The sequence below is a fragment of the Leptonychotes weddellii genome, chromosome 11 (genome assembly GCF_054177405.1).
Source record: "Leptonychotes weddellii isolate Sample4059 chromosome 11, ASM5417740v2, whole genome shotgun sequence".
NCBI lineage: Eukaryota > Metazoa > Chordata > Mammalia > Carnivora > Phocidae > Leptonychotes > Leptonychotes weddellii.
The window spans coordinates 40616361-40642741 of record NC_138379.1 but is presented as its reverse complement, the minus strand read 5'-3'; the positions used below and the strand labels follow the sequence as shown (position 1 = coordinate 40642741).

The 26381-nt window shown below is 48.2% G+C and overlaps 1 protein-coding gene across 3 annotated transcripts in view; it reads right to left on the bottom strand.

Moving 5' to 3' along the window:
• Positions 1-26381, bottom strand: part of GALNT18 (polypeptide N-acetylgalactosaminyltransferase 18) — a 311471-nt gene that overhangs the window by 30428 nt on the left and 254662 nt on the right. Inside the window, exons 7-10 of one of the 3 annotated variants that reach the window (XM_081798605.1) lie at positions 24631-24816; positions 16355-16492; positions 10563-10658; positions 2412-2903 (exon numbers count right to left, since the gene is read on the bottom strand). In XM_081798605.1, coding sequence (XP_081654731.1) covers positions 2613-2903; positions 10563-10658; positions 16355-16492; positions 24631-24816 — 711 coding nt within the window. In that variant the 3' untranslated portion in view covers positions 2412-2612. Of the gene's footprint in view, positions 1-2411; positions 2904-10562; positions 10659-16354; positions 16493-24630; positions 24817-26381 lie in introns of those variants that run through there. The other 2 variants (XM_081798604.1, XM_081798606.1) reach the window with 2 other exon arrangements.

Sequence of the window (26381 nt, the reverse complement as noted above, 5' to 3'; positions counted from 1 at the left end):
CAAAGCTCTCCAAAGGCCAGGAGTGGAGGGTGGGCGGGAGGGGCAGCTCCCTGGGTGGTGAGCCACGACCATTTTCCCCAGGGCTGGCCCACTGTGGTGACTGCTTCTCCCCGGCCTGTGGGAGCTTCATAAAAGTCATGCAAAACTTGCTGTTTGCCACTCTAATTGTGGAGTTTGGACATGAAGTGAAGAATGTAGCAGGTGGAATGAATAACAAATCAAGCGGCTCTTTTTTTTTTTTTTTTTTTTTTTTTTAGAACCGAAGCTTCAGCAACAGGGCAGAGTTCCCCTGACTCTCAGAGAGTAGCTCACGGCTGCAGCACCAACATCTGCGTGCCTAACGTCCCCATCGGCGCCTCCCTGTGTTCCTGCACCCCCCCACTGAGCTGATGTGTCGGCTCTGAGTGCAGCCACCTAAAGGGAAATGGAGAGAGGCGGTTTCTGGAAGCAGGGTGCCAAACTGGCTGGCGCTCACCCACCCAGGGCAGGGACACGCTCCAGACTGCTAGCTGTGGGTGGGTCCAGGGGCTGTCTGTGATGGAGAAGGAGCCCTGTGACGGGTCACCTGGGCTGTGCCCTGGGGAAGCATCTAGAGCCTAAGGGAGGCAGTGCCGGGAGAGAAAACAGCACCAGGTGATCAGCCTGCTCTTCCCAGCTGTGAGCCCCTTCTTCCACCCTGGGAACGGGTGCTCTTGGCTGTGACATAATTGCACTTACCATCGTGTTCTGCACACTACGGGCCTGCACCTGCCACCCACTGGGGTGGGGACTTGGGCACACCTTTATGTCTTTGAGCCAACATCTTTGGGAATAAGGTGGCAACATGGCTTTAAGATGAAATGAATTGGGGGCGCCTGGGTGGCTCAGATGGTTAAGCGTCTGCCTTCGGCTCAGGTCATGATCCCGGGGTCCTGGGATCAAGTCCCACATCGGGCTCCCTGCTGGGCGGGCAGCCTGCTTCTCCCTCTGCCTCTCTCTCTCTCTCTCTCATGAATAAATAAACATTAAAAAAAAAAAGATGAAATGAATTGACACCTGGAAGGGGTCTAGGGAGACTAACACATACTAATTATACATATGGATATATAAATATAAATATAAATAAAATGTGTCTATTATATACAGATATATATGTAATATGTATTATATAAATATAATGTATATCAATAAAATAATAACATAGTAGCCTGTAGTTAAAGTAGGTTTGAAGTTACAGATATTTGAGGTAAAGAGAAATTAAGTATCTTGTCCCAGGTGACATAGCTCATAAGTGCAGGGTCAGGTTCACAGGCAAGTACCCGCCATGGGGCCCAGGACAGGCTAGTTCCTGTTCTTTAGTAGGGCTCTATGGGAGAAATGAGATTGCAGGCTGGGTTGAAAACAACGCCTTCACTCCTCACTGATGAGCAGACACAGAGAGCAGTGAGCTCCTGAGCCCTGGGATGCAGGCAGATAACATTAGGCACCTGATCTCCATGGATGCTTCCAGGGCTGCAAGGATGAAGGGAGCCACTCCAGCCCTGGGGGTCCTGGGTTGGTGGTGCAGGGGTAGGGAGGGATGACTGCAGATGGTCAGCCCTCCTCATCCCAGCCTCAAGTGTCACACTTTTCATACTTGGAGAGGCCGCCCTCGGCATGACATCATAACACCTGCCATCACGTTCTAGGCACGGGCTTAGGTGTGGTCACATTAGGCCATTAGAGCCCTGCTGGTAATTCAGCTAGAGGTACCACTTAATCTGCCTCCTGTGGGAATGATGGCCCTGGAATTAGGAGATGCCACAGCTCAGAGCCCAATGCATGAAGATGTGCAGATAACCATCTATGGCTCGGGCCCCGAATCATGCAGAGCTGGAGGTGTCAGCCGAAGTTTCAAGACTGGTTGAGGCTCCCCTCAAACTGTAGCCCCATAGGGGCACTGTACCGACGCTTGTCAGCTGCCGCTGCACACGACAACCACACACGAGGAGGCGCGCGGGGCCCAACGTCATCACATCAGAACCAAGAAGTCAACTCAAGGAAGTTTTTCCAAACCTTACAGCCACTCAGTGCCAGGCATTCTGATGGACTTATAAACAAAATCCTAGAGAGGTGGAGAAACCTCCCACAGGTCACAGAGAAGCGGCTGGTGATCTAAATTCTTGGCGACAGAGTAAAACTTGCTCATTTGTCTCCGAGATGTTCCTCGACAGATCTGGGGGGTTGGTGCACAATGCACGAGAGGCCTCCGATGCCCCCTGCATGGCCACCAGAAGCTCCGTGGACCGGGAGAAGAGACACGGCTCCGTTACAGAGCCCAGTGGGGTTGGCAAGTGTGTACGTATGCACGGCTGATGGCGAATTTAAAACACGAAGAAGAAATTCCAAACCATTCCCAAAAGCAAAGGTACCAAAGTGCACCTATAATTCCATATTTTTCTTACTTTTATTACACATACGACCTGATCTACCATGGCATTTGTCTCTGCATAAAAATAGAATACTTCTTTCAGCTCAACTCTGATCTTCATACTTAGAGTCAAAATGCACTTCCTGAAGCACAACATGGTGGCTTAAGTACTTCTAAAACTTTAGAGGGAATTAAAGATCCTTGCATCTTCTTTCTTCCACAATCATGAATTTACCTTCCCATAGGAAACGTACTGTTTTCCCCTGTGCCTTCTGTAGTCGGGAAGATGCAGGCAGGGAGAATGGGAGAAACCCCCAGACCCTGCCTCGCACTGTCCATCCTGCTGGGCTCCCGAGAAGCTGGTTGGGGGCAGTAGGGTTGTATCATATGAATTGCCATGATCTAAGCGCCTGGCTCCTCCTCCAGACTGGGACTCCTCCAGGTCCGGGGCCTGGGCAAAGATGCCTTTGCCTCTCCCAATTCTTGGCATAAAGTAACACTCAGGGCATGTTTCCTGAATGAGCAAATGAATGAATGAGTGAGTGAAGGAGTGATTGATTAAATAGTCTGTGGGGAGACCCCATTGTTGTATTTTTTCCCAGCAGAAGACATTTTCCAGGCTGTTACACTAATGAGGGCTAATATTCTCAGTTATTTTGAGGATAGCTTGAAATTTGCTGCTAATTTAAATAAAATGGTTACATTTACTCATTAACCAATTAGCGTGCTTCCCAGCAGCTTCACCTCACTAGTTTGATTAGTTACACCATGCTTTCTCTTACCCAGGGCCTTCTCTGCCAGCTGAGAATATCACAACTGTATCAGAGTCAACTTTTTAAACAACATGTAAGCAGAATCTCTCAAGGGGTTTAGAGATGGACGTGAACCCAGCCCCTCTTTCCAGTCCACAGTGTTTTTTGGCCCCATTGGGCCCCACTATGAGTTGCCCTATGACACCATTCCTATCACTAGACCAAATTTGTTTCTTAAGGGAAATGAAACTTTCTAAACCATAGGGCCTTCTTGAAAGACGACCCGTCATATGTTTGAAGAACAAATGAATGAAACTGGAGGAGAAACCAGAAACCATAATACAGGCACCCTCCCTAGCCCCGTGGTTGCCAGTGAGCGGCAGCAGGCCTGGGCTCAGGCCAGCCAGCTCCCATCTCCAGATGCCATTTTCTTGTTTTCTTATTTGTCGGAGGTGAAACGGACTTAGCAAATATCTAAGTTTCCGTGGCAGAGATGGGCTTCCCGGGCACGCAGAAAACCCTAACTTCCCACACCCTTGGGGGCGAGCTAGCGGGGTCGTATGATTGGCTCTGGTGAACCGAACGTGAAGAGGAAGCGATGTGAGGCACTTTTCATCTGATGTGTGAAAGTCAGATTTCCAGTCACACTCTTCCCCTTTGGGGTGCTGTGGGTGGAACCGTGTACCTCAGAAATCCATATGTTGAAGTCCTAACCCTCCCCCCAACCAGTACCTCAGAATGTGACCTTCTTTGGAAATAGAGTCACTGCCGATGTAATTCGTTAAGTGAGGATGAGGTCACAGTGGAGGAGGGGGGGCCCTAATCGGGCATGGCTGGCATCCTTATAACAAGGAACAGAGGCGTGCACGTCAGGAGAACACCACAGGTAGGGAGACTTGTTCCGTCACAACTACCATTCTTGGTGGCCAACAACTCCCAGAAGCTAGCAGAGAGGCCTGAAACAGATCCTTTCTTCGTGCCTTCAGAGGGGCACAGCCCTGCCGACACCTTGCTCTTGGACTTCTAGCTTCCAGAACTGTGAGACAATGTAATATTTCTGCTGCTTGAGACACCCAGTCTGTGGTCTTCTGTGGTAGCTGCCTTAGGAAATGGTACAGGGGCAAGTCCCCATGGTTCATCTGCAAGAGGATCTGATTCACTAATGGCCTGGAGAGTTCCTCCGCCTTTAGCCAACTTTGTGAACAGACGAAGAGAAATATCTCACACCTGGAAATAAGGCAAACTGGGAGAGGAAGTGGTCTACCCTTTTCACTACTATCCTGGGGCACTGTCTAACAAGCCCACCCAAGAGTATGCAATCTTCCAAGACAATTGCTTGACTTTGCTATTTCCTTTTTTTTTTTTTTTTTTTTGCTATTTACCTTTTGATTAATACCCAGACACTAGGAAGTTAAATACTAACTTCCAGATTTCTGCCTGGGTAGTAAAGAGCACACTAAAGTCTATGATTTTATTTCCCTACAGGGCATTGACCACTTTGGTATCTAATCTAGCAATCTTATTCTAATGTTCTTTTTTAGAAAATGTCTGCAGATCCTGAGCTCCTCAGATGCTCTCAGTACCTGCTTAACCTTCTTTCTAGTTCCCTTATGAATGAATCAACTAAGTTTTTGTCACATGTTCATTTTAACTTGTTTAAGAATCACGTGTTACTTTTTTGAATTGACAAACTTGTTTGGTTAATGGTAAAGAGTTTTGAGGATTGTTTATTACCTGATTGATACAGATTCTTTCTGGTTTTAAAACCTCAAATAGATAAACTTAGAAATTTGAAAGTAGGAAACAAGGAAGGGAAGTGACTCTCCAAGTCTGCAGGATAAACTAGGCTAGTTTGCTATCCTGCCTTCTTGACCTTTCTCCTCCTTCACTGTTCTTGGCTGTGGTTGGCTGAAATCCAAGGCATGCAGCTCAACTCTGGCCACACATGTAATTCTTAGAGGACAGAGAAGAGTTCAAGTCCCAGCTGTGGTGAAGATTTGAGGATGAGAAAATCGAGAATAGTTTGCCTCCAGCAATAGAATGGGAACTTAATGAGGGAGGGACTTTTGTCTGGTTCATGACTGTTTCCCAGGGCCAAGAATACTCTCAGGTACATGATGGACTCTCACTGATTTATGAATTAAAAAGTCATAGAATTCCAGGGTGGGAAGGCCCTTAGGGATTTCTTAGCTTAAGAATCTACATGATATAGGAACCTTTCATAATGCCCCTGGAGCTCGCCAAACTTGACTTGGACATCTCTGATGATGGAGAGGTCACAGTATCACCTGAGCCAATGACTGGGAAGAGTTTCCTTATACTCAGCCAAAAATCTGTGTCTTTATAATTTTGTAAGTTTTCATGTCCCTCTCAAATCTGCTCCTTTCCAGGCTAAACAATTCCCGTTCTCAAGGACATGGTCTCGAGTCTCTACCAATCTGGTAAAATAAAAGCCAGTATCTAGGAAGCAGTGACCGTGTCCCACGCTTGTTGTCTCAATGCTTTATGTGCATCGATTTTTAAAATTCTTATAACAACCTCGTAAGATAGGTACCACTATCATACAGGTGAGGAAATTGAGGCATAAGGAAATTATGACACCTACTCAAGGAACCTGAGTAGTAAGTGGTCTGGCTGGGATTTGAACCCAGGCAGTCTGTTTCTTGATCACTATATATTGCCTCTTCATTTGCCTTTCAACATTTTCAAGCCTCCTATCACATGTGATACGTAGGGAGGAATGTGTGAGTTTTCATAGCAGAGGTCAGAAAGACTGTCACCTGGGGCTGATCTCTACTCCCCAGACAACAATGGGAGGTGCCATATTGTTCCCCTGGAGCTAGAATCTTGAGGACGTATATGTGATGCACTGCACAACTCCACGTGGCAGTCCCATCTGTGCACATATGACCCTCCCTGGTCTCTCCTTGGCCTCTGTGGCCATGGTAACAAGAGAGATTCTGCTGAGAGCGAGCTGCCGGTCAGGGGAAAAATGTCCCTGGAAATACATATTGAGGGTCTGATTTGGACCAAGTCTAGGAGATTCAGAGAATCCTCAGGGTCTGTATTTGCCCATAGTCCCCTTATGAGTTGTACCCTGACCTCATACTAAGGTGATATCCCTGAGCTCCTCCTTTTCTCATTCCCTCCATGAGCCAGCAAAGTTCTTAGGGGCCAGTAGATACCTATGGGAAGGCTTCCCACTCAGAGGCTCTGCCTTATCACCCACCGCTTATCCCCTGCACCTGTGTCTATCTCTGGTGGATGGATGAACTCCACCAAGGACACACAGCCCATCTCCAGAGAACCCCATTCGCCCAGGCTCACTGGGCAGGCCAGACTCAACACGGTCCCTACACCACCCCATTCTGGGAAATGTTTGATCCGAGGTCGGTCTCCAGCCTCCTTACCTCTGGGCACTAACAGCCGTGCGCCTCAGCTACAGGCCTGGTGGTAGAGGGTAACTGGGCCCCCATGTTCCCTGCACAGCCCAGTCACATGACGACTGTGGCTTTGAGGAATGGGGAGGGGGACCCAAATCTTTTTTTTTTTTTTAAAGATTTTATTTATTTATTTGAGAGAGAATGAGATAGAGAGAGCATGAGAGGGGGGAGGGTCAGAGGGAGAAGCAGACTCCCTGCTGAGCAGGGAGCCCGATGCGGGACTCGATCCCGGGACTCCAGGATCATGACCCGAGCCGAAGGCAGTCGCTTAACTAACTGAGCCACCCAGGCGCCCGGGACCCAAGTCTTTAAGACTTGCTGCAGATCTACATCAAGAAGCTGATTCATAAAGCACCAAGGGAAGGCAGCTCCCATCCTTCCTGGCAAGCACAGCACAGACTCACAGCTTCCCAGGCCAACAGAATTTCAGAAAGGAAGAATTGGAGGTAAGTGGATAGAGCTGGCAGAGCTGGGTCCAGAGCTGGCCAGCCCAGCTTCCCCATTTGCAGAGAAGAAGACAGGCCCAGATGAGACAAATCAGTGGTGCTAGGGACCAGAATCGTCATTACCTTTGGGTAGAGGTATTGACCAAGAGGAGGAATGAGGAAGCCCAGTGGGATGATGGGCTCGATCTGGATGGTGCCTACACAGTTGTCTACAAATGTGGAAATTCATTAAACTGTACACTTCAGATGTGTGTACTTTAGTGTAAAATCATATCTCAATAAAAGAGTAAAACAAAATAAAGGTCCAGGGAGGGTTAAGGTGACATTGCAACTGTGTGGCAAGACCAAGCCTAGAACTCAGGCTTCCTGAAGCCCCCCCTTTCCCCTACTCCACTGCATTTTTGCTGCCACAGAAACTCAGTGATGCTCCATTAGTCTATGGGTAGGCTGTGACCAGGGCTGGAATCCATGGCACATGGCGCATGAGGTTAAGGAAAGTCATTTCACTGTGGGCTGGAGCTAGAATCTTGAGGGCATATATACTGAGCAAGGCTTAATGAGCAGTAATAATAGTATAGTACTATAGCAATATTATTAGCTAACACTCACTGAGCACTTACTATATGCCAGGCACTCTTTTAGATATTTGACATGTATTAAATCTTTACAGTAACCTTTATGCTATATACCATCATTAATCTGTATTTTACAGAAAATAAAATAGGCCCACATTTTAAAACCTTGCCCATTTAAAAACTTGGCAACTAGAGAGTGTCAAAGCTGATATTAGGACACAGACGATCTGATTCCAGAATCCATGCTCTTAACCACAGGACAGACGGCCCCATATTGAATCATCAGCAGCTGGGAGACTGGCAGCCTTTGCTCAAACTGACATCCACCATCCCACAGAGGAAACACTCAACATTTGCCCGGTGGTCCAGATAAGCAACAACCCTGCAGATTTCCACATAGATTTGTTAAAAGCAAGTTCATTCACTGTCTCCTGGGCTGCAAGCATGAACAAGCGGGCAGGGAATTTACAAAAAGACCAAACTACTTGTGACCTGGCCACCTTGGCCCATACTCAAGAACAACGTGGGGATTTTCTGAGCTGAAAACTCAGGTGCCCAACTGCATTAATAATCAGGGAAATGCAAATTAAAACCACAGTGTGATATGACTCTACACCTGCCACGATGTCTATCATTTGGAAATAATACAGATTTACAGAGAATACTAAATGGTGGCAAGGGTGTGGGGAACAACAAGAACTCTAATATACAGTTGGTGGGAGTAAAAATTGAGATAATTAATTTGGGAGACTGTTTCACTGTATATTGGTTGACCTGGGCTATCACAACAAAATGTCACCGGCTGGGTGGCTTAAACAACAGAAAGTCATTTTCACACAGTTTTGGATGCTGAGAGGTCCAAGATCTAGGTGCTGGTACATTAAGTTTCTAATGAGAGCTCTTTTCCTAGCCTCCTAATGTCCTCCTTCTTGCTGTGTTGTCACATGGCAGGGAGAGAGACACAGAGAGACACGGAGCTCTCTGTGTCTCTTCTTATAAGGACACTAATTCTATCAGATCAGAGCTCCACCTTCATAACCTTATTTGACCTTAATTGCTTCCTTACTCCAGATACAGTCAGGATTAGTGTTTCAACACATGAATTTTGGGGTGATACCATTCGGTCCATACCATTCTGCCCCTGGACCCCCAAGTTCATTTCCTTCTCCCATGCAAAATATATTCATTTTATCCCAACAGCCCCCAAAGTCTTAAGTCATTCCAGCATCAACTCTAAAGTCTAAAGTTCAAATATCATCTAAGTAGCCTCTAATGTGCATGAGGCTCAAGGTGCGATTTATCCTGAGGCAAAATTTCTCTCCAGCTGAGAGCCTGTGAAATCAGATAAGTTATGTGCTTCCAAAATATGATGGTGGGATAGACACAGGCTAGACAAGCGCATTCCAGAAGGGGGAAGTTGGAAGGAAGGGGGTGATGATCTCAGACAAGTCCAAAACCTGGCAAGGCTAATTCCATTAGATCTCAAGGCTTGAGAATAACCTCTTTGTCCTGACGCTCTGCCCTCCAGGCCCACTGGGGTGGCAGCATTACCCCCGTGGCTCTGTGGAGCCTATAATCCTATTTATATCAAATTCAGAATCAGGCAATAATGCTCCTTTTATTCATCCAGGTGCTGGTTATGTGGGTGTGTTTGCTCTGAAAGCTCACTAATCTGTACACTTACAATTTGTCTATTGTCTGTACCTATGTTAGACGTCAATAAAAAGTTTATATAAAAATCGTCATCCGTGGGACGCCTGGGTGGCTCAGTCGGTTAAGCGTCTGCCTTCGGCTCAGGTCATGATCCCAGGGTCCTGGGATCGAGTCCCACATCGGGCTCCATGCTTGGCAGAGAGCCTGCTTCTCCCTCTACCTGCTCTGCCTGCCGCTCCCCCTGCTTGTGCTCTCTCTGACAAAAAAAAATAAATAAAATCTTTAAAAAAAAAAAAATCGTCATCCGTGAGAAATATCACGGTGTTGTAAGGATGAAGAATGAGTTGCTATACTGTGTGGTGTGGGGATAGTGTGATCTGCTGACCTGTGACCGACCAGTCGGTGAGGCCACAGCAGCTGGGCCCACAGAAACGATGAGCTGGTGGAGATCACAGCGGAAATCCCAGCACAGTACGCCAGTGACGCACACACACATCATGATTGCTTTTGGTTGTGTGTTGAGGTGGGTAATGACCCTTTTAAACACAGCAGTATAATTGCACAAATATACATACATTCTATACCATCTTTTAAAAAAAATCTTTTGCACTACTGGAGGTAAGATAAGTAAACTCTGAAAATGTTGTCAAATCAGAACAGGTCAGTCTATGGCCTCCATGGGCAATGGTTGTCCATTGTACTTTGTTGAATAGGCCATTTCTCTTGTCTCTGTCTCAGCATCCTCTTTGGATATCTGAAGCCTACGCTATGACTGGCTGATTTTTCCTAGGATAACTTATTTTCCTGGTAGCTTCCCTTCATTCTCCACCAGGAGAAGGTCACACGAGCTAGAAAAGCTCTCGTGGCTATAAATTTTGGCTGCAGCTGTGATCTACTAAAGGGCAGAGCCCCAAAAGCCATGAAATGGCACTCTGAAGGGATTCTGAGGTGTCAGGGAGCTCGAGGGACCCTTGGGTTCCCTCCTGTTCGGAAAGGGCATGATTGCCAGAACCAGGACTGCAGTTTACCCACAGTCTCTCCAAAAAAGGCAGGTGTTCCTCTTTAGAAACTGATCCTCTTCCTTGCTCCCCACCCCCGAGGATCCAGGCACGCCAGCATCTGCTATCCCAGCCTCCTTCCAGGTAAGGCAGGTATGACTCCCCTTTTAGTCATGAGCATACTCCTAACGAAAAGCGCCGGAGGCCCCTGGGCCTAGAGTCGCCATGACAGGAGTTTAACCATCCTTGCCCATGCCGGACATACGTGAGTGCACCCCCAGCAGGGGGCTCTCTCGGGGAACTCACCTGGGGTGTCATCCCGTGGCAGATGTACACAATGGGAACGTTCTCTGTGTCTGGACCCTGATCGAGACACAAATCGGTCTTCAGAGAGTTCTGCAGCTGAACACCCGAGGAGGGGCGGCCACACCAGAGAGAAAGGAGCAGAGAAACAAATGCATTAAATCAGGAGAAGCCAGCATTCCACGGAGACAGGCTCCATTTCCGTAATCAACCCGAGGCCCCTTGAATACTATGGAAAGCAGCAAGCACCAGCTTTTGCCAGGTATAAAGGTGTTGAGGGAAACCCAGCCTCCTGTGAAGGAGAAGCATTCTCATGTTAAAGAATAAGCCAAGACAGTCTAGGTAGGAATAAAAGATACACGGGCACGAACACACAGAAAATGGTGCTAGGGTTTGCACCCCCTCCATTCCCACAGGGGTGGCACAAGGGCTTTCAATGGTCCCTGGATAGAAGTCTCTGCTCTGGAAGGTTGGGGGAAGTGGGTAACATGTTAGCTGCTTTCAGGCCTGACGTGTCCTCTGGGAAGGTCCTCTCTGGCCCCTGGAGATCCAGCAGTGGCTGGCCTGGCCCCAGTGGTGCCCAGGGGATGAGGATTCTCCAGACTGGGAGTTCTGGCAGGTGAATAAGAGAGGAGGGGGCCAAGGGGGTAGGAGAAGAGAGAGGTATCTCTTAACCTCACCTACAGGCACATAGCAATCAATAGAACCAATGCCTCACCATGTCAGGTAAGAAAGCCAATATTCAATGTCCCTTTCTGGAATAAGCCCCCTCCCAGCCCCTGGCAAGGACAGCTTACAGTCCCCATGGCCCTGGTCACCAGCCACAGCTGAGTACACCACGGTGGGCACCAACAGGCAGGTGAGAATGACTTAATAATTCTCTTTCTTTCTCTCGCTCTCCTCCAACCTCTTTTTGGAATGGAATCGTCTCGTCATCCTCTTATTCCGTGCTAGAACTCTCAGCGAGAGAGTTGGTGGTCCGTGGGTGGTGGCCACTAGAATTGTGAGGCCATTTAGATTGGGTCTGGGAGATCCGTTGGGCGATGCGTAAGCAGAGAAATCCAGCTGTGGCCGAGGAAGAGATGAAGCATGAGACAGAATGAGGGACATTGCGACCTACCATGGCTTCGGCGGCTTCCCAGCTCTAGTGCTCATACCCAGCTGCACTTCAGTTCCCGTGCCCATAAGCGAGTTTGTGGCATTGTTACCCACCTTAACTTGAGCGAGCTTATATAGCTCTTGTTAGCAGCGAGGTGCTCTGTTTAGAACAGGAATGGATATTGGAATTCAGGGAAGACCAGGGCGAAGGACCACAGGTGGGCCATCCATCCAAGGAGGCCAGAGACTGACAGCGGCTGGGCTTCCCTTGTCTTGACAACTTGTGGCAGGAATGCAGTGAGCCCAGCGAAGCGGTTCCAAATGGAACGACCAGAGGCACATGTGTGCTCTAGGCATCCCCCGTTCTTGACAGGGGGCAAGGAACAAAGTCAAATTCTTTTCTCTTGAGCTTCCTCTCCTCCACCGGGTGAAGGAATCTCAATCCCAGACTTGCGGTTTGGAGGTTCTTTAGAATTATAAACGTGTGCCAGCTCCCTGGGCAGAGGCCTCAGAAACATCTCTGCAGCAAATCCTCTTTTATAAAACAACTACGTGGCTTGCCTCGGTGAGGGAGCATATGTCAACACACTCTGGACTTTTCCTGCAGCCCACAGAGAGGAGGGTGTCACATCTAAAGCCGAGAACTATAATCCATTAGCGAGATCAGCTAACTGCTATCACAGAGAGAAAGGTCCAGAGAGCCCTGATGTCAGCCTTGGCTTTCCGCCAGGTTCTCAAAGCCATCCTCTGGGTGAGGAGGTAGGTGGTGCCTTTCGATAAAGTCCCCCCAGCTCTGTGTCATCTCTGCCCCGTGAAGCAGGTGGTCTGTTGCTGTCGGGACAGACAGGCTGGGACGGAATCCTGGCTCCGGCGGTGTGGTCTTGGACGAAGAACACAACTCCTTCTTGTCCGCTTTCTTCTATCTAAAGTAGGCATAGTACTGGCGCCTGCCTCATAGGATTGTCGGGAGGAGTAAGCACAACCATCTCCACAAGCAGGGAGCACAGGGCCTGACAAATGGCAAATGCGCAGTAATTGTTAGCTGCTCTTATTACTGCTATGACCTTGCTGACAGCCATTTGGGATAACTGGCTGTTTTGGCCTCATCTATGCGTCAGTGACTGAGCTAAGTGCTTGCCATGTGTCACCCCCCCCTCATCCTCAGAAGAACCCGGCCAGGTCGGTGATCTTCTCTCTTTGAAGGATGAGGAACTGTGGCGTGGCAAGAAGGTCTGCCTCCCCTCCCTGTCTGTGATGCCGCACACTTCCCCGTGTCGCCTCTCCTTACGCCTTCTCTTTGTCTGGCTAAATCCTCCCCCTCCTTTGGTTCTCAGCTTCTCTGTCACTCTGGAAGTCTTTCCTGACCCAAATCTGGGTGTCAGGCCATGGCCCTGTGCTTCACCAGCACCTCCATTTCTCTTATTGCTGTGCTTAGTGTGCTTGGTTCCGGTCCCTTCTTCGCGTGCCTGTCTCCCCTGTCTGACCAGGCTAGGTCTGAGTCTTTCTCATCGTCTCTGACACCGGCCAGCCCCGGCACATGGTAGACAGTGAATATACACATGGAATGAATGAATGAAGACAACGAACAAATGAATGGCATTCCCAAATGAATGGCGTTGGAAAGTGGACAAGTGGCAAGTTCTTCCCATCATGCAAATGGCGACAATCTTAAGACTGTGAAAAATGCCCCAGGAGATGGTATGACTATAGCTTTTAAGGTTTTGTAAATTGTTGAGATTGCACAGAGAGTAAGTGGCAAAGCTAACATTCCAGAAGCCGGGCATGTCTGCTTCTAGATGCTGCTCCATCTCTGCTGTCAGCACTAGAGCTGGGATTAATCCGAAGACCCCACTTCTTGGGCACGGGGCTCAATGATCCAGGGGAAACCCACGCCCACACAATGGGGCCCACAGGCCCTTTTGCCCACAGGAGTCATTAATGGGACCTGTTAGTGGATTAATGGGCTGCGTTATAGACGACCCTGGCCCCACTGAGAGTCCCGGGAGGTTATTTGACCTGACCAATGTAGTTTGGCATAAGTTGGAATGGAAAAAGTAAAAAGAAACTCTACCCCTGAGAAGACCTCTGGCCTCTGCTTTTCAGAATAAAAATAATCACCAGGAAGAATGATTCAGCCTCAGCAAATCCTCTTGCTCTTGCGGCTATATCTTGCTTTGCCCATCTTCACCCTGTTGCCCCCATTAAGAGTTCATTATGCTCCTTGGGGCGCCTGGGTGGCTCAGTCGTTAAGCGTCTGCCTTCGGCTCAGGTCATGATCCCAGGGTCCTGGGATCGAGCCCCGCATCAGGCTCCCTGCTCAGCGGGAAGCCTGCTTCTCCCTCTCCTGCTCCCCCTGCTTGTGTTCCCTCTCTCGCTGTGTCTCTCTCTGTCAAATAAATAAATAAAATCTTTAAAAAAAAAAAAAGAGTTCATTATGCTCCTTGACAAGTAAGCGTGGCTCTGCTCTGTCAGAGGCCAGCCTGTGGAGGAGCCAGAAGGGAGGGGAGGTTGTCTGGGCCCCGAGCAGTGGCTGGCGGATGAACATACGGGGGGTCAGAGACCGCCGCCTGCCCCGGGATGGCTAGCACGGCTCAGTTCTTTGGGATGATGAGAGTGGCTTTTCAGCCCATCAGAGTAAAAATAGCTCGAACTATGGACTCAGCCAGATCCACATCACAGCCCTGTATATACCACTTACTATTTGATCGGCTAAAGGTTTCTGGGTGTGGCGGTAAGAGGGTTACATGGTAAACCTGTTGTACGTGTCATTAAGATGAGACCCCCTTGCTTGGAAGACAAGAATGCCTTTGGCCAAGACCCAGAACGGCAATGGCCACACACACACACACACACACACACACACACACACACCCCTCCACTGTTGCTTTCCCACTGTGGCTAATACTGTTCAGCTACAGCTGACAGCCTGGTGAGAACATGAATCCAGAAGCTGGTCCTGGCTCACAGGGGTTTTGGGCTAATGGTTTCTCCAGAGCCACAGCAGCATAACCATCCTTTCTGGATTGGGTCCAACCATGGCCAAGCATCCTACACAACTTGCTATGGGCAGCGTTTGGGGGCACCAGTAACAGCTGTGTCCTCAGAAAGGCCCTGGGGTGGGGGGGGAGATGGGGCTGATGGGCACTTCACAGCCCAGTGTGTTTCCATGGGGACAACAGGATATGGAATTTCAGGTAATAGCTGGGTGGCACCAGCTGAGAAGTTTTCTGGCACCCAAATTACACCAGCCTGAGAAGTAGAGAGGGAAGGGGCCACTGAGTTCAGAACGTGTCAACCGTGCCATGGAAATTCTTGTGGGAGGATATGATTCCTTCCTACAGGTTGGCCTGCTAGACAACACAGGTCTGATGGGGGTGGGGGGGATTCCTGGGATCCTGGCTCTGTGTCCTGTAGAATTCTAGGATGTCAGAGTTGGGAGGCCCGCAGAGAACATGGAGGCCAGTCCTCAGCTAGCATTCTTCTTCCCCTCCCAGGCAGATGCTCTGCCCATTATATTCCTGCTGAGGCAGGCCTTGAACTCGGTTCTGACCAGAGCTTATCCAAGGAAGAAGCCACAGTTCTTCCTTCGAGTTTCTTCCTGGGATATCAAAAAGGTCTGAGGGGATACTCTCCAAAGGGAGGAAGCAGAATGATATCAGAAGCTGATGTCTTAGACTCAGTTTCTCTGCTGATGACCTATGTGAACATGGGAAGGTCACTTTGCCTTTCTGTTTCCCCATCTGTAACATGGCGTCAGTAATCTATGTAGTTTTGAGGGCTTATAACTGTCAGCAGAAAACCTCCATGTGTTCAGGAAGCAAAAGCCAGGTGAGATATCAAAAAAAAAACAAACAAAAAAAACAAAACAATCAGGTATCATTGAAAATATTTTAAGAGTTGAATGGTCCTGGGAACACTGGAAGAATAGTAGAGTTTATAATATTCAAAGCATTTTAACCTTAGACAGAACATACAAATTGTCAGGATATATAAGATATTTATATATCTTAGACTTTTTTCTACTCTAGGAGCACAGTATTATTTTGTCCCTTATTTAACAGAGGAAGAAACCGAGGCCCATAGATGTTAAGACACTTGACTGACAAGTGGCTTGGTCAAGATTGGAACCAGGTCTGTCTGGATCCAAACCCTGTGCTCTGCTTTCCATCGGGGTGACTGCTCTGTGCCAATCAATAGGTGGTCCTAAAACATCCCTCAAAATACAGTGAACTCAAGAAGGCTGTGTCCCAGAGCTCCTTTTCTGGAGGCCGTGTGTGTGAGTGGAAAGCATAAGCCCTTAGCCAGCGGAGGCATGCAGGCTGGTTGCTAGAACCTCAGGTACCCATGCTGGGGGAATAGTGGGTGTTCGTTATATTACCTTGCATGTCTGCCCTAACTGCAGGTTTTTGTTTTATTAAGTAGAACATGCAGGTTTGAGGCTAGAGCTGAATTGTTTAAGACTCTAAAGGAGAGATTTAGAACAAGGGAACAGAGAGGTTCGGGCTATGACACCAAAGACTGCCTCTTGTCTACTGGTCTACCAGAGGTCCCACATGGGAGGCTGCCTCTGGTCCACTGGTCTACCGGAGGTCCTACATGGGAGGCTGAAGGCTCCTTCTGTCCTTCCCCCTGACTCTAGGTCTCTGTCTGGCCTTGCTTTCTGTGTCTGCATGAAGCCCCAGGGGGCTGCTCCTTACCACCCCATAGGCAACGATGTCCGAGTACATCCTCATCTCTGGGTACACGCTGACCAGGTACCACCGGAAGGTCTTGCACTTCAGCTGTTTCCTCAGAGCCTTCCTTGCAGTGATGTCCCCGATGTCAATCCCCGAGTCCTGCATGGGCATGCAAATGCAGAGCTCCAGCCACCAGCAGGGCGCAGCTTCTCCCCAGACCTCCCCGCCCAGGTTCCTGGACACTGTCTAGTGAAGGGAGGACATGGGGACTTAGCTCATTTGTTTCCTGCACTGTCCCCATGTGGACAGTGGAACATGAGGACAGCACTGATGGGGAATGTCATCCAAGGCCATTGAAAATAAATTAAAAAAAAAAAAAAGAAAAAGCTGGGGCCCAGGTGTAGGTGAAAGACACCGAAGCATACATTTGGAGTGAGGTTTTTTCTATCTCATGATATGAGACGAGAGGTTCTGAGCTGTGGGGGGGGGGGGGGGTGGGGGGAGAGGGAAAGGAGAGAGTTGAAGATGGAGTGATAGTAATTCAAATACCATTCCTAACCATTGTAACAGCAAAGGCTTGTAGAGCACTTGCGAAGTACGAGGTTCTGTCCTGCATGAGACCTGCCTGTGTGCTTCCAATGATGCACAGCAGCCCATTTACACCTATAGGGAGCACTGTTTTACAGATGCCGAGGGGAGACAAAGAGAGGTTCAGTGACCTCTTCTTTTTTTTTTAAATTTTTTTATTGTTATGTTAATCCCCATACATTACATCATTAGTTTTAGATGTAGTGTTCCATGATTCATTGTTTGTGCATAACACCCAGTGCTCCATGCAGAACGTGCCCTCCTCAATACCCATCACCAGGCTAACCCATCCTCCCACCCCCCTCCCCTCTAGAACCCTGTTTGTTTTTCAGAGTTCATCGTCTCTTATGGTTCGTCTACCCCTCCGATTTCCCCCCCTTCATTCTTCCCCTCCTGCTACATTCTTCTTCTTCTTCTTTTTTTTTTTCTTTCTTAACATATATTGCATTATTTGTTTCAGAGGTACAGATCTGAGATTCAACAGTCTTGCACAATTCACAGCAGCGACCTCTTCTTGCCCGAAGTCCCACAGCTGATAAAAGGTGGAGGTGAGATTTTAACCCCATCAACCTGGGTCTAGAGTTTGCACTTTTAACCTATGCTCTGCATCTGGAAGAGCCTGCCCTTCTGCCTCCTAAGACCCAAGTTCTTGTGGGAGAAGCAGACCCTCTCTCAGCTTGGGGGTCTCAGTATAGAGAGTACTTGTGTCTGTCACTTCCGGGGGATATCAGAGAGGTGGCCCCTGAGCCATCACAGTATAGCAGGCAAGGAGTAGTAATGGAGACATGGATGTGTCCTTGAGTTAGAGACAGGGAGAAGCCCCCACGTTTCTCGTGGTCCCAGAGCAGAGGGGAGAACATGGAGTCCCTGGGCCTGCACACCAGCCATTGGACAGGGCACAGAACCAGCTGAAGAAGAGCTGATGCCACAGCAGAGGACAGCAAGGAGTCTCTGCAGCTGGGGATCAGATGGAGACTCAGTGACATCTCAGAGGATGACACCATGGAGCCAGGGACCAGCTAGGTCCTGTGGTATCTCACGAGACACTAGCCCAGAGTGCAGGGAGAGGAGGACGGGGAGATACACAGTTCTCTCACTGATGCCACAGCTCATGTGCTGGCTGTGTGAACCCCTAGGTTCTAGCATCAACTAGGGGTCAAGTTCCTGGGCTTGGGAAGATAATGAAATGGACAGAGTTTACATTTGAAGCGTCTGAGAAAAATCACAAAGATGGCTGATGCCCGTATGTGCATGTAATGGGAACAAAATATTTGGTATTAGATCATGGGGTCTCGAGTAACAACAAACAGAAGAAATACATTTATTTTTGCCTACCAGAATTTAGGCAATATAAAAATTTGAACCTGCTACGGCCCAAAGGTTTAAGTTACAAACTGTAAAGGTACAATGTCAGCGAGGACCTACCTTCTGAGGAGGTCTTGATGGCCTCATCTATGATTTGCCTACTCCTCGGCTCCTGCCCAGAGCCCTCCTAGCAACTGCTACTTGGTCTTTCTCTGCTGGATTCAGGAAACATGTTCAGTTGATCTCTGTACCTCTGACCTACCGCTGAACCTGAGCTATATGGATGAGACCGGGTTGAGAAAGTATTTATGAAGTATTACACATAGCAACTCGCAATAAATGTGACCTACTCACTACCCCCACCCTTTACCCCAAGGGATCTGTTAAGTATTAGCCCTTTAAACTTCTCTGTACCTTATCCTTATATTGCAAAACCATTTGCTGGGACCCAGGCTTTCCCCCTTCACGGTTAATTGCCTTTATATGAAAACAAACTAACACTGTGTCTCAGCTTTTATGGGAAGCCATTAGAAGAACCTGTCTCTGGAAGGCCTCTGTGTTTTCTTAAATTCTGGGTTCCCACGGGAAAACTTTCTTTCTATGCTCAGGATCAAGGGAAAGTTTGCTCTCTCTCCTTATGATCTAATGGAAGGTGGGAGAACTGTCCATCAGAAGTCCATTTCTACTTTAACTTCTAGGAGACTCCAGGATCAGAGTTTTGCTCAGCTTATATTTCTGTTTATCATGCCCCTGTCCTCTTCCTATTTATTAGTTGACTTTTGCCCTTCTGCTTTAATGGTTCAGCACATCTGTACCGTGTGTTTACTGTAAATTGCATCAAACCCTTTTCAGATTGGGGGCAGAAACTGTTATGTGCAACTAATGACGCATTGAACACTACAACAAAAACTTATGATATACTATATGTTGCATAAATAAAAAAAGAAATTGAGAAATAAGCGAACTCTCTCTGAGAAGGTCATGTTGGCCCTTATTATTAAAAAAACAATAAACATATCTTCCTCCTTTGCCAAATACTTAGTGGGTTGAATAGCTTCTCCTGCAAAATTTGTGTCTAACCAGAACCTACAAATGTGACCTTATTTGGAAATCGGATCATTGCTCATGGAATTCATTAGAGATCTGTAGATGAAATCAGTCTGGATTTAGGGTGAGCTCTAAAGGCAATGACCAGTATCTTCATAAGAGAGAGGAGGGGGAGGTTTGAACACACAGAGACATAGAGACAGGGGCCGAGACTGGAGTGATGCATTTCAAGCCAAGGAATGCCAAGAGGCACCAAAAGCTGGAATAGGCAAGAAATATCCTCCCCTAGAGCCTTCAGAGGGAGCATAGCCCTGCCAGCACCTTGATGTTGGGTTTCTGGGCTCCAGAACTTTGAGAGAATCAAAATCTGTTGTTTAAAGCCACTCGATTTGTGGTAATTGGTTATGGCAGCCCCCGGAAACGAATACACTCAGCTACACAAAAAGCTGTCCGGTATTCCTGCCTGTGTGTGCGGCTACACGTACAATCTCTTGTAGCCAAACCTAAAGAAGGGCCGTCACCTCTGCCCCATGGTGAGTCATCCCGGGCATGCAGCCAGCTTTTGGGCAAGAGGAAGCAGGGGTGGGTCTAGAGTTCCCGAACCCTGTGTGAGAAAATGCTGATGCTTTGCTGCAGGCCGACTTTCCGTTTGTTGATAAGCAACCTGATTTTCAATTAAAGCAGAGGGGGATGCAAGAGCTGGGACTTCTCTGGCCTTCCAAAAGCTTGGGACTGAACGTGGTGGGTGAGAGAGCCGGCTCTGGCTGGCACACAGCTTGGGGAGGACTCGGCACAGAAGGCAACCGGGGAGGCCGGTGGCCCGGCAGGGACATTTTAAAGCTGGGCTGGGGAGACAGCGGGCATAAGCAAGGTCAGCCACAGCAAGAGTTAATACTTAGCTGGTGCTTTTTCTATTGGCCGAGCACTGATCAAAGTCTTTACATATACTAGCTTATTTAATTCTCAAGGTAGCCCACTGGGCAGGGTCGAAGGGGTCCAGCTCTATACCTGCAGCTGGGATGCTGTAGACAAAAGGTGAAGTCAACAGGTAACAGATGTGCTTGTGGTTGAGCACAAGGTATTGGGACACCACTCCATCAAGGGCAGCTGGGGACACTCTTGGGGAAAACATGGGGCCACGTAGCACCCACACTTCCTCCCTCTTTTTCTTTGTCAGTTCATCTTCAGTACGTGTCAGTTGTTATCCTAGACACTGTGCATACAAATAGGAAGAAGGCACAGACTTTGCCTGAGAGGAAGATCTGGAAGATCCAGATAAATAAACAGTCTCTCTGCACACAGTGTGGAGCACGCAGGGAAGCAGAACGCTGAGGGAGAGTGGGGCAGCCAAGACGGCGGGCAAGAGAGGGTGAGCAGTCAGAGAAGGCTTCCTGGAGTAGGTGATGCTCAAGGTGAATTTGGAAGGACTACCAGAATGAGCTAAACTAGTATTACTCAGACTTGGCAGCCCCAGACCACCACCCAGAAAGTTTTTAACAGATTCTGGCAACACTAGGCACCTACTCATCAGAATCTCTAAGGATGAGACCCAGAAGCAGTATTTTTAAAAAGCTCTTCAGGTGATTCTGATGCAGTCGGTCTGCAGATGTGCTTTTAGGAGCCACTGACCAAGGGAGAAAGGAATGACGCATACTGCCAGCAGATCCATTTGTTAATAAGCATCAGCGAGGTTTTACTGAGCTCTGACCATGTGCCCTGCCTTGTGCGAGGCCTGGTGACACAAAAGTGAAGAACACAATCTGTCCCCAGAAAGCCTGGAGTCTAATGCGGTTGTTCTCAGCCCTGGATGGACATTAGAATCCCTGAAGAGCTTTCCAAAAAATGATCCCTGGTCCCCTTCCAAACCAATTAAGTCATAATCTCTGGGGCTGGAGCACAAGTGATTTTAAAGTTCTGAAAGATTTGAGAGCCCCTGGTTTAATGAGAAAATGAGACAGAAAGAGAGAGAGAGAGAGAGAGACTGAGGGACTTTTACACAACAGAACATTTTTTTACAGAGTGATGATGCAATGACAGAAACATGCAGGCAAAGGGGGCATCTTCTCCTCCTGAGGCTGACTTCCTAGAAGAGGGCTCACCGGCATTGAGTCTAATAGGGTGGAGGGAAATGGGTGAGGGTGGAGGCTGGGGAAGAGGCAGCGGGTACGGAATTCCAAGCAGAGAGGACAAAATGAGCAAACACAGAGGAGAGAAAGAATGGACTCTGGAGTTCTCAGTGGCTGTGCAGTCCACGGAAATCCAGGACCGGGTGGGGGCAGGGGGCTGGAGGCGGGCAGAGGAGAAAGCATGTCAAACAGCGGGCTTAATGCCTGATCTTGTGCACAGTGGAGAGTCCTTTAAAGATTTTAAGCAGGGCAATGATGTGGTTGCTGTGAGGTTTTGTTTTTTTTGTTTTATTTTGTTTTTAAGATAACTTTGGGTCGTTTGGAGGATAGATTTGAAGGGGATAAGGCTTGAGCCAGGGAAACCAGTCCAAGGCTCTTGCAGAGGAAGAGACAAGGCTTGAACTCAGACGTGATGGGGGTAGGAATGGACAGGAGAGAGCTCGGTGATGGGCTGGGAACGGGGCTTGAGGGAAAGAAGGATCAAAGGAAGATGGTCAGTTTCAAGCTTGTAGATCTGGGCAGATGGTGGTATCCTAAACTGCGGTGGGGAGGAAGAACAGGAGCAGCTCTCGGGGGAAGGATGTTCTCCGTTTTGGCAGACTCAGTCTAAAGTGCCCAAGGGAGCACCAGGAGATGTGCAGCTATAGGTCCGAAACTAAAGGCAAAAGTCAGGGCTAGAGATCTTAGTTAGGAAGTCATCAACAGATAGAAGCACCCAGGAACAGATGGGGCCACCAGGGAGATGATGTTTAATGAGAGCAGTTGGCCAGGGATGGATCCCTGGGTGCACTTAAGCATCCGAGGGAGGTGAGAGTTGCCCACAAGGGAATTAAGAGCAATCAGAGAGCGATGGGGATATACTGGGCTGTGGCATCATGGAGCCAGGTGAGTACAGAGTTTCAAGGGAAAGGTGGGATCTTGTAGGTTAAAGACTTTAAAATGTCCATTAAGCAGTTTGGATGCTTTGTCACAAGCAGTTTTGGTGCAATCCTGGGATATGACTTGAGAAGTGAATGGAGCGGAAAAGGTGTTGACTCTTTCCAGAAGCCTGAGAAGAGGTAGGAGAGAGAATCTAAACGAAGCAGGGAACAGTGGAGTCAAGGGATAGATTTTTTGAAAACACACTGACCTCTTCCTTTTCCACCTGAGGCTTTATTCTGGACACTCCCACCCCTCATCTGCCTTTCTTGAGTTCACTGCCCTCTCTTCCCACCCAGTCGACCGGGTTTGAACTACCCCTCTGAGGTGTCACAGACACACATGAAATTTCATCATTTTCTAATTACTTTTCTCACTTGGTTCTCTGCCATTCACTGGATGTACCGTCCATTTCCACATCCAGCAGCCACAATGAGGGGAGAAGTCTAAAAGGTTTTCAGCTTTGGGGTGCAGAGAGAAGGTGACAGGAGTATGGACAGAACTCTGCTAAGGGACTGGGGATCTATGATGCTTTCCTGCTAAGTTCCTGGGGGACTTTCCCAAGCGTTCTTAACATTTTGCTATCAGAGGACACCCACAGAGGTGTTCAGCATGCTCCCCAGAATACTGTGATCCAACGCCCACAGCCACAGATGGGTCCAGAAGGCACTGCTGTTTCCCTAGAAACACTCCCTCTGTCAGTGATGCATTCCTGGGGCTGGTTCATTAGGGTTGCCCGCACCCTGGCTGATACTTCCTGGCTCCTTATTCTTCTCTCTACTGCTGAAATGTCACTGGTTGTGGGAGTGTACATCCCAACCCAAGCCTCCTCCCCCATGATGGTGGTGGTGATGGGGGCTGCTGCCTAAAAGCTCCCGCCCATGGCCCAGCCTATTTTTTCAGTCACTCAGCCAGAGCAACATTAGCTGGGTGGAGAGATCAGGGAACAGGGCCTTCGTATGGAAACTTCAGGCAAAAATCAACCACTTCCCTATTAGGAAGAAAGAACTAAAGCTTCTTGAAGGACTCCCAAGGGGAAAGAAGGAGGTCATGCAGTCAACAGCTGTCTCAGATAGACACGGCAACATAAGCAGTGATCTCCAGGCAGACAGGCTGCTAAGCAGGTTGGGATCCTATGGCTGGCATCTGTTGGGTTCTCCCAACTCAGTGGTCCAAGGTCATTTCCATATGACACATGGCAAGGCTGAACAAATCTACTAGAGAAACAGTGCTTTTTGTCTGGCACTTCGTAAGTGTTAGTGACAAGAGGGATAGAGGACAGTCGCAGGCAACGATGAGATTCTGTGAAGGTTAGAAACAGCCTAAAAATGTCCCAAACAGTTCCCTTCTCCTCCTGAGGATCCCTGTGAGAGGGTATCCCCTCCTCGGGCATGTGGTTCAAGAAATCTCAAAGCCATATGGACATTCCTTATTGCTCTGGTCAAAGGTTCAATGGAGAAGCCTGAATCCAGTCTACAAGAAGATTAAGGTGCATTTTGTGAATGCTGGTAATTTCTGGTATATTTATATAGCAGAGAAGCTGAGGACCTGGGAACATGAAGTAAACTTGGAGCTATCTGCTCCAGTGTTCTCATTTATTTATTTATCTATCTTTAAAAAGATTTTATTTATTTATTTATTTGAGAGAGAGAGAGAGAGAGCATGAGCAGGGGGGAGGGGCAGAGGGAGAAGCAGACTCCCTACTGCGTGCAGAGACCGATGCAGGGCTCGATCCCAAGACCCTGAGATTATGACCTGAGATCATGACCTGAGCCAAAGTCAGACACCCAACTGACTGAGCCACCCAGGCACCCCCAACATTCTCATTTAAAATGAGGATACTGATGGGGCGCCTGGGTGGTACAGTCAGTTAAGCATCTGACTCTTGGTTTCGTCTCGGGTCGTGATGTCAGGGGCTGTGGGATCGGGCCCGCATCGGGCTCTGTACTCAGCGCGGTGTCTGCTTGGGTTTCTCTCTCCCTCTGCCCCTCCGCGCGGCATGAGTTCTCTCTAAAATAAATAGACAAATCTTTAAAAAAATAAAATAAAATGAGGATACTGAGGTCGGGAGAGAAGTCTTCCTTTAAGCATGCTGCCCAGGGACAGGAGCAGGAATAAGACATGGCTTAGTACCTCACAGTCAGCCTCTTTTCTTCCACATGTGCTGTCTTTTGGGGCTGAGAGTCTACTCTAGCATGGATCCCAAGACTCTGGTTGATCCACGGGAAGAAGGGTTTAGACCCATATTTTTTGTTTTTGTGTTTTATTTTCCCAGCAAACCCCTAAAATCCCATCCCCACAGGGGCTTCCTACCTCTTGGGGTATGTTCCATGCCATGTAGACATGGCTTTTAAATTCGTCCATCCAGACTTCAGCCACCCTGAGGGCATTCCTGCGGACATGGGCCGTGAGGTCCTCGGTGTAGGGCTTGTGGGCTCGCTCAATGTGGGCAATCCGAGAGCAAGGCAGGACCTCCACGCTGCCGCCACACTGCCACACCTGTAGGAGACACAGAGCCACTCCTCAGTGCCCAGACCTGACTCTGAGCCACTAAACCAGACCGCAGGTGACCATCAGCCTGAGCACAGACAACTCCAGCTCTCCTCATCTTGTCTCTCAGCGAGCTCTACCTTATTTCTGCTCCTCTAGCGGGAAGATGGTTGAGTCCGTTTGTGCCTTGTTTCTTGTTGCCATGGATTTACCAGCAAAGAATTAACGCACCTTCTCTTTCCATTCCTTCTACCCCGCAAAGAAGAGATTAAACATTTTTGTGACCAAAGACCTGGGTTCTCCTCGCGCCTGGTGGAGAAGTTAACAAAAATCTTCAGAATGGTCTCTGCCGCCCTGCTTGACATGGAGGAAGCAGCAGAGACCCCCAGCAGAGATAGTATTCTAACATGGACCACGTGGGCCTGGACACAGATTAGTGATCACCAGGGGGAGAGAGCCAGGTGCCCATCTTCTGGTCCATCTGTCCTCAGCCCTGAGTTCTGATAGAACCCAAGAGAGAGGGAGATACAAAGAAGGGAGTCATGCAAAACTTCTCACTGATCTCCATGACTAAGAGCTTGAACTAGATGCAACTTGATTTAAAAGAAAATAAAGAAAAATGATCTTCTATTCTGAGTGTCAAGGGACAGTGTCTTGGAGGTCTTGCCACAATCATTCCAGCCACTCTGTACTTTGAATGTTCTGGAACGTGCATGTCCTTTTGTGCCCTTCAGCTTTTGCCCATTCTACGTGTCACTTTAGAATGCCACTCCTTCTCCAGCTGAAAAAATATAATCTCTCAAGATCTTGGCCACATGACCTCTCTGTTGTGGGGCCTTTGTACAATTATTGGGACAGAGCCAATTGCTTCCTCCTCTGGCCCTAAAAGCTCTTGCTCTCACGACTTCTGCCTTACCTGTGAGCCATCTCTCTTCCTCACTCTGTGTTCCTAGATGGAAGAACCATATCTCACTCAGTTCTCATATCTAGCACCTAACACAAGGCCTGGTACATAGAAATACTTTGTAAGTACTCTCCGAATAAATACATGGCTGATGGTATTTAATCACTCAATCAGGAAGTGATTGATGCTTCATAAATGTGGGATGAATCTGAAATACTGGGCCAGAGCTGATGAATGAGGCTTCTGAGGGAACACAATCACCATCTCTGGGTGGACAGCAGAGGCTTCTTGTCAGGTACTGTCAACTGGACAGTTTGGTAGATAATGTTCACACTTACAACATGTATCCACCAACGACCATAAGTCTTCACCCAAGATAAAGTCAACTTTGCTTTTTTTTCCTGTTTTTTTATTCAAGTATAGTCAACATACAGTGTTATGTTAGTTTCAGGTATACAATGTAATGATTCAACAATTCTATACATTTCTCAGTGTTCATCGAGATAAGTGTACTCTAAGGTCAACTCTGGATTTTACTTAATTACCTCCGGAGTTAGGAAGAGAATGCCTTCTTTTCCGCCTATTTCACACCAGCTGGTTGGTTGCTCCGGGCTGTCAGAGTTGGAAGGCTAACTGATCGCCTTTTCACTTTCTGAGCTTGTCTTGCATT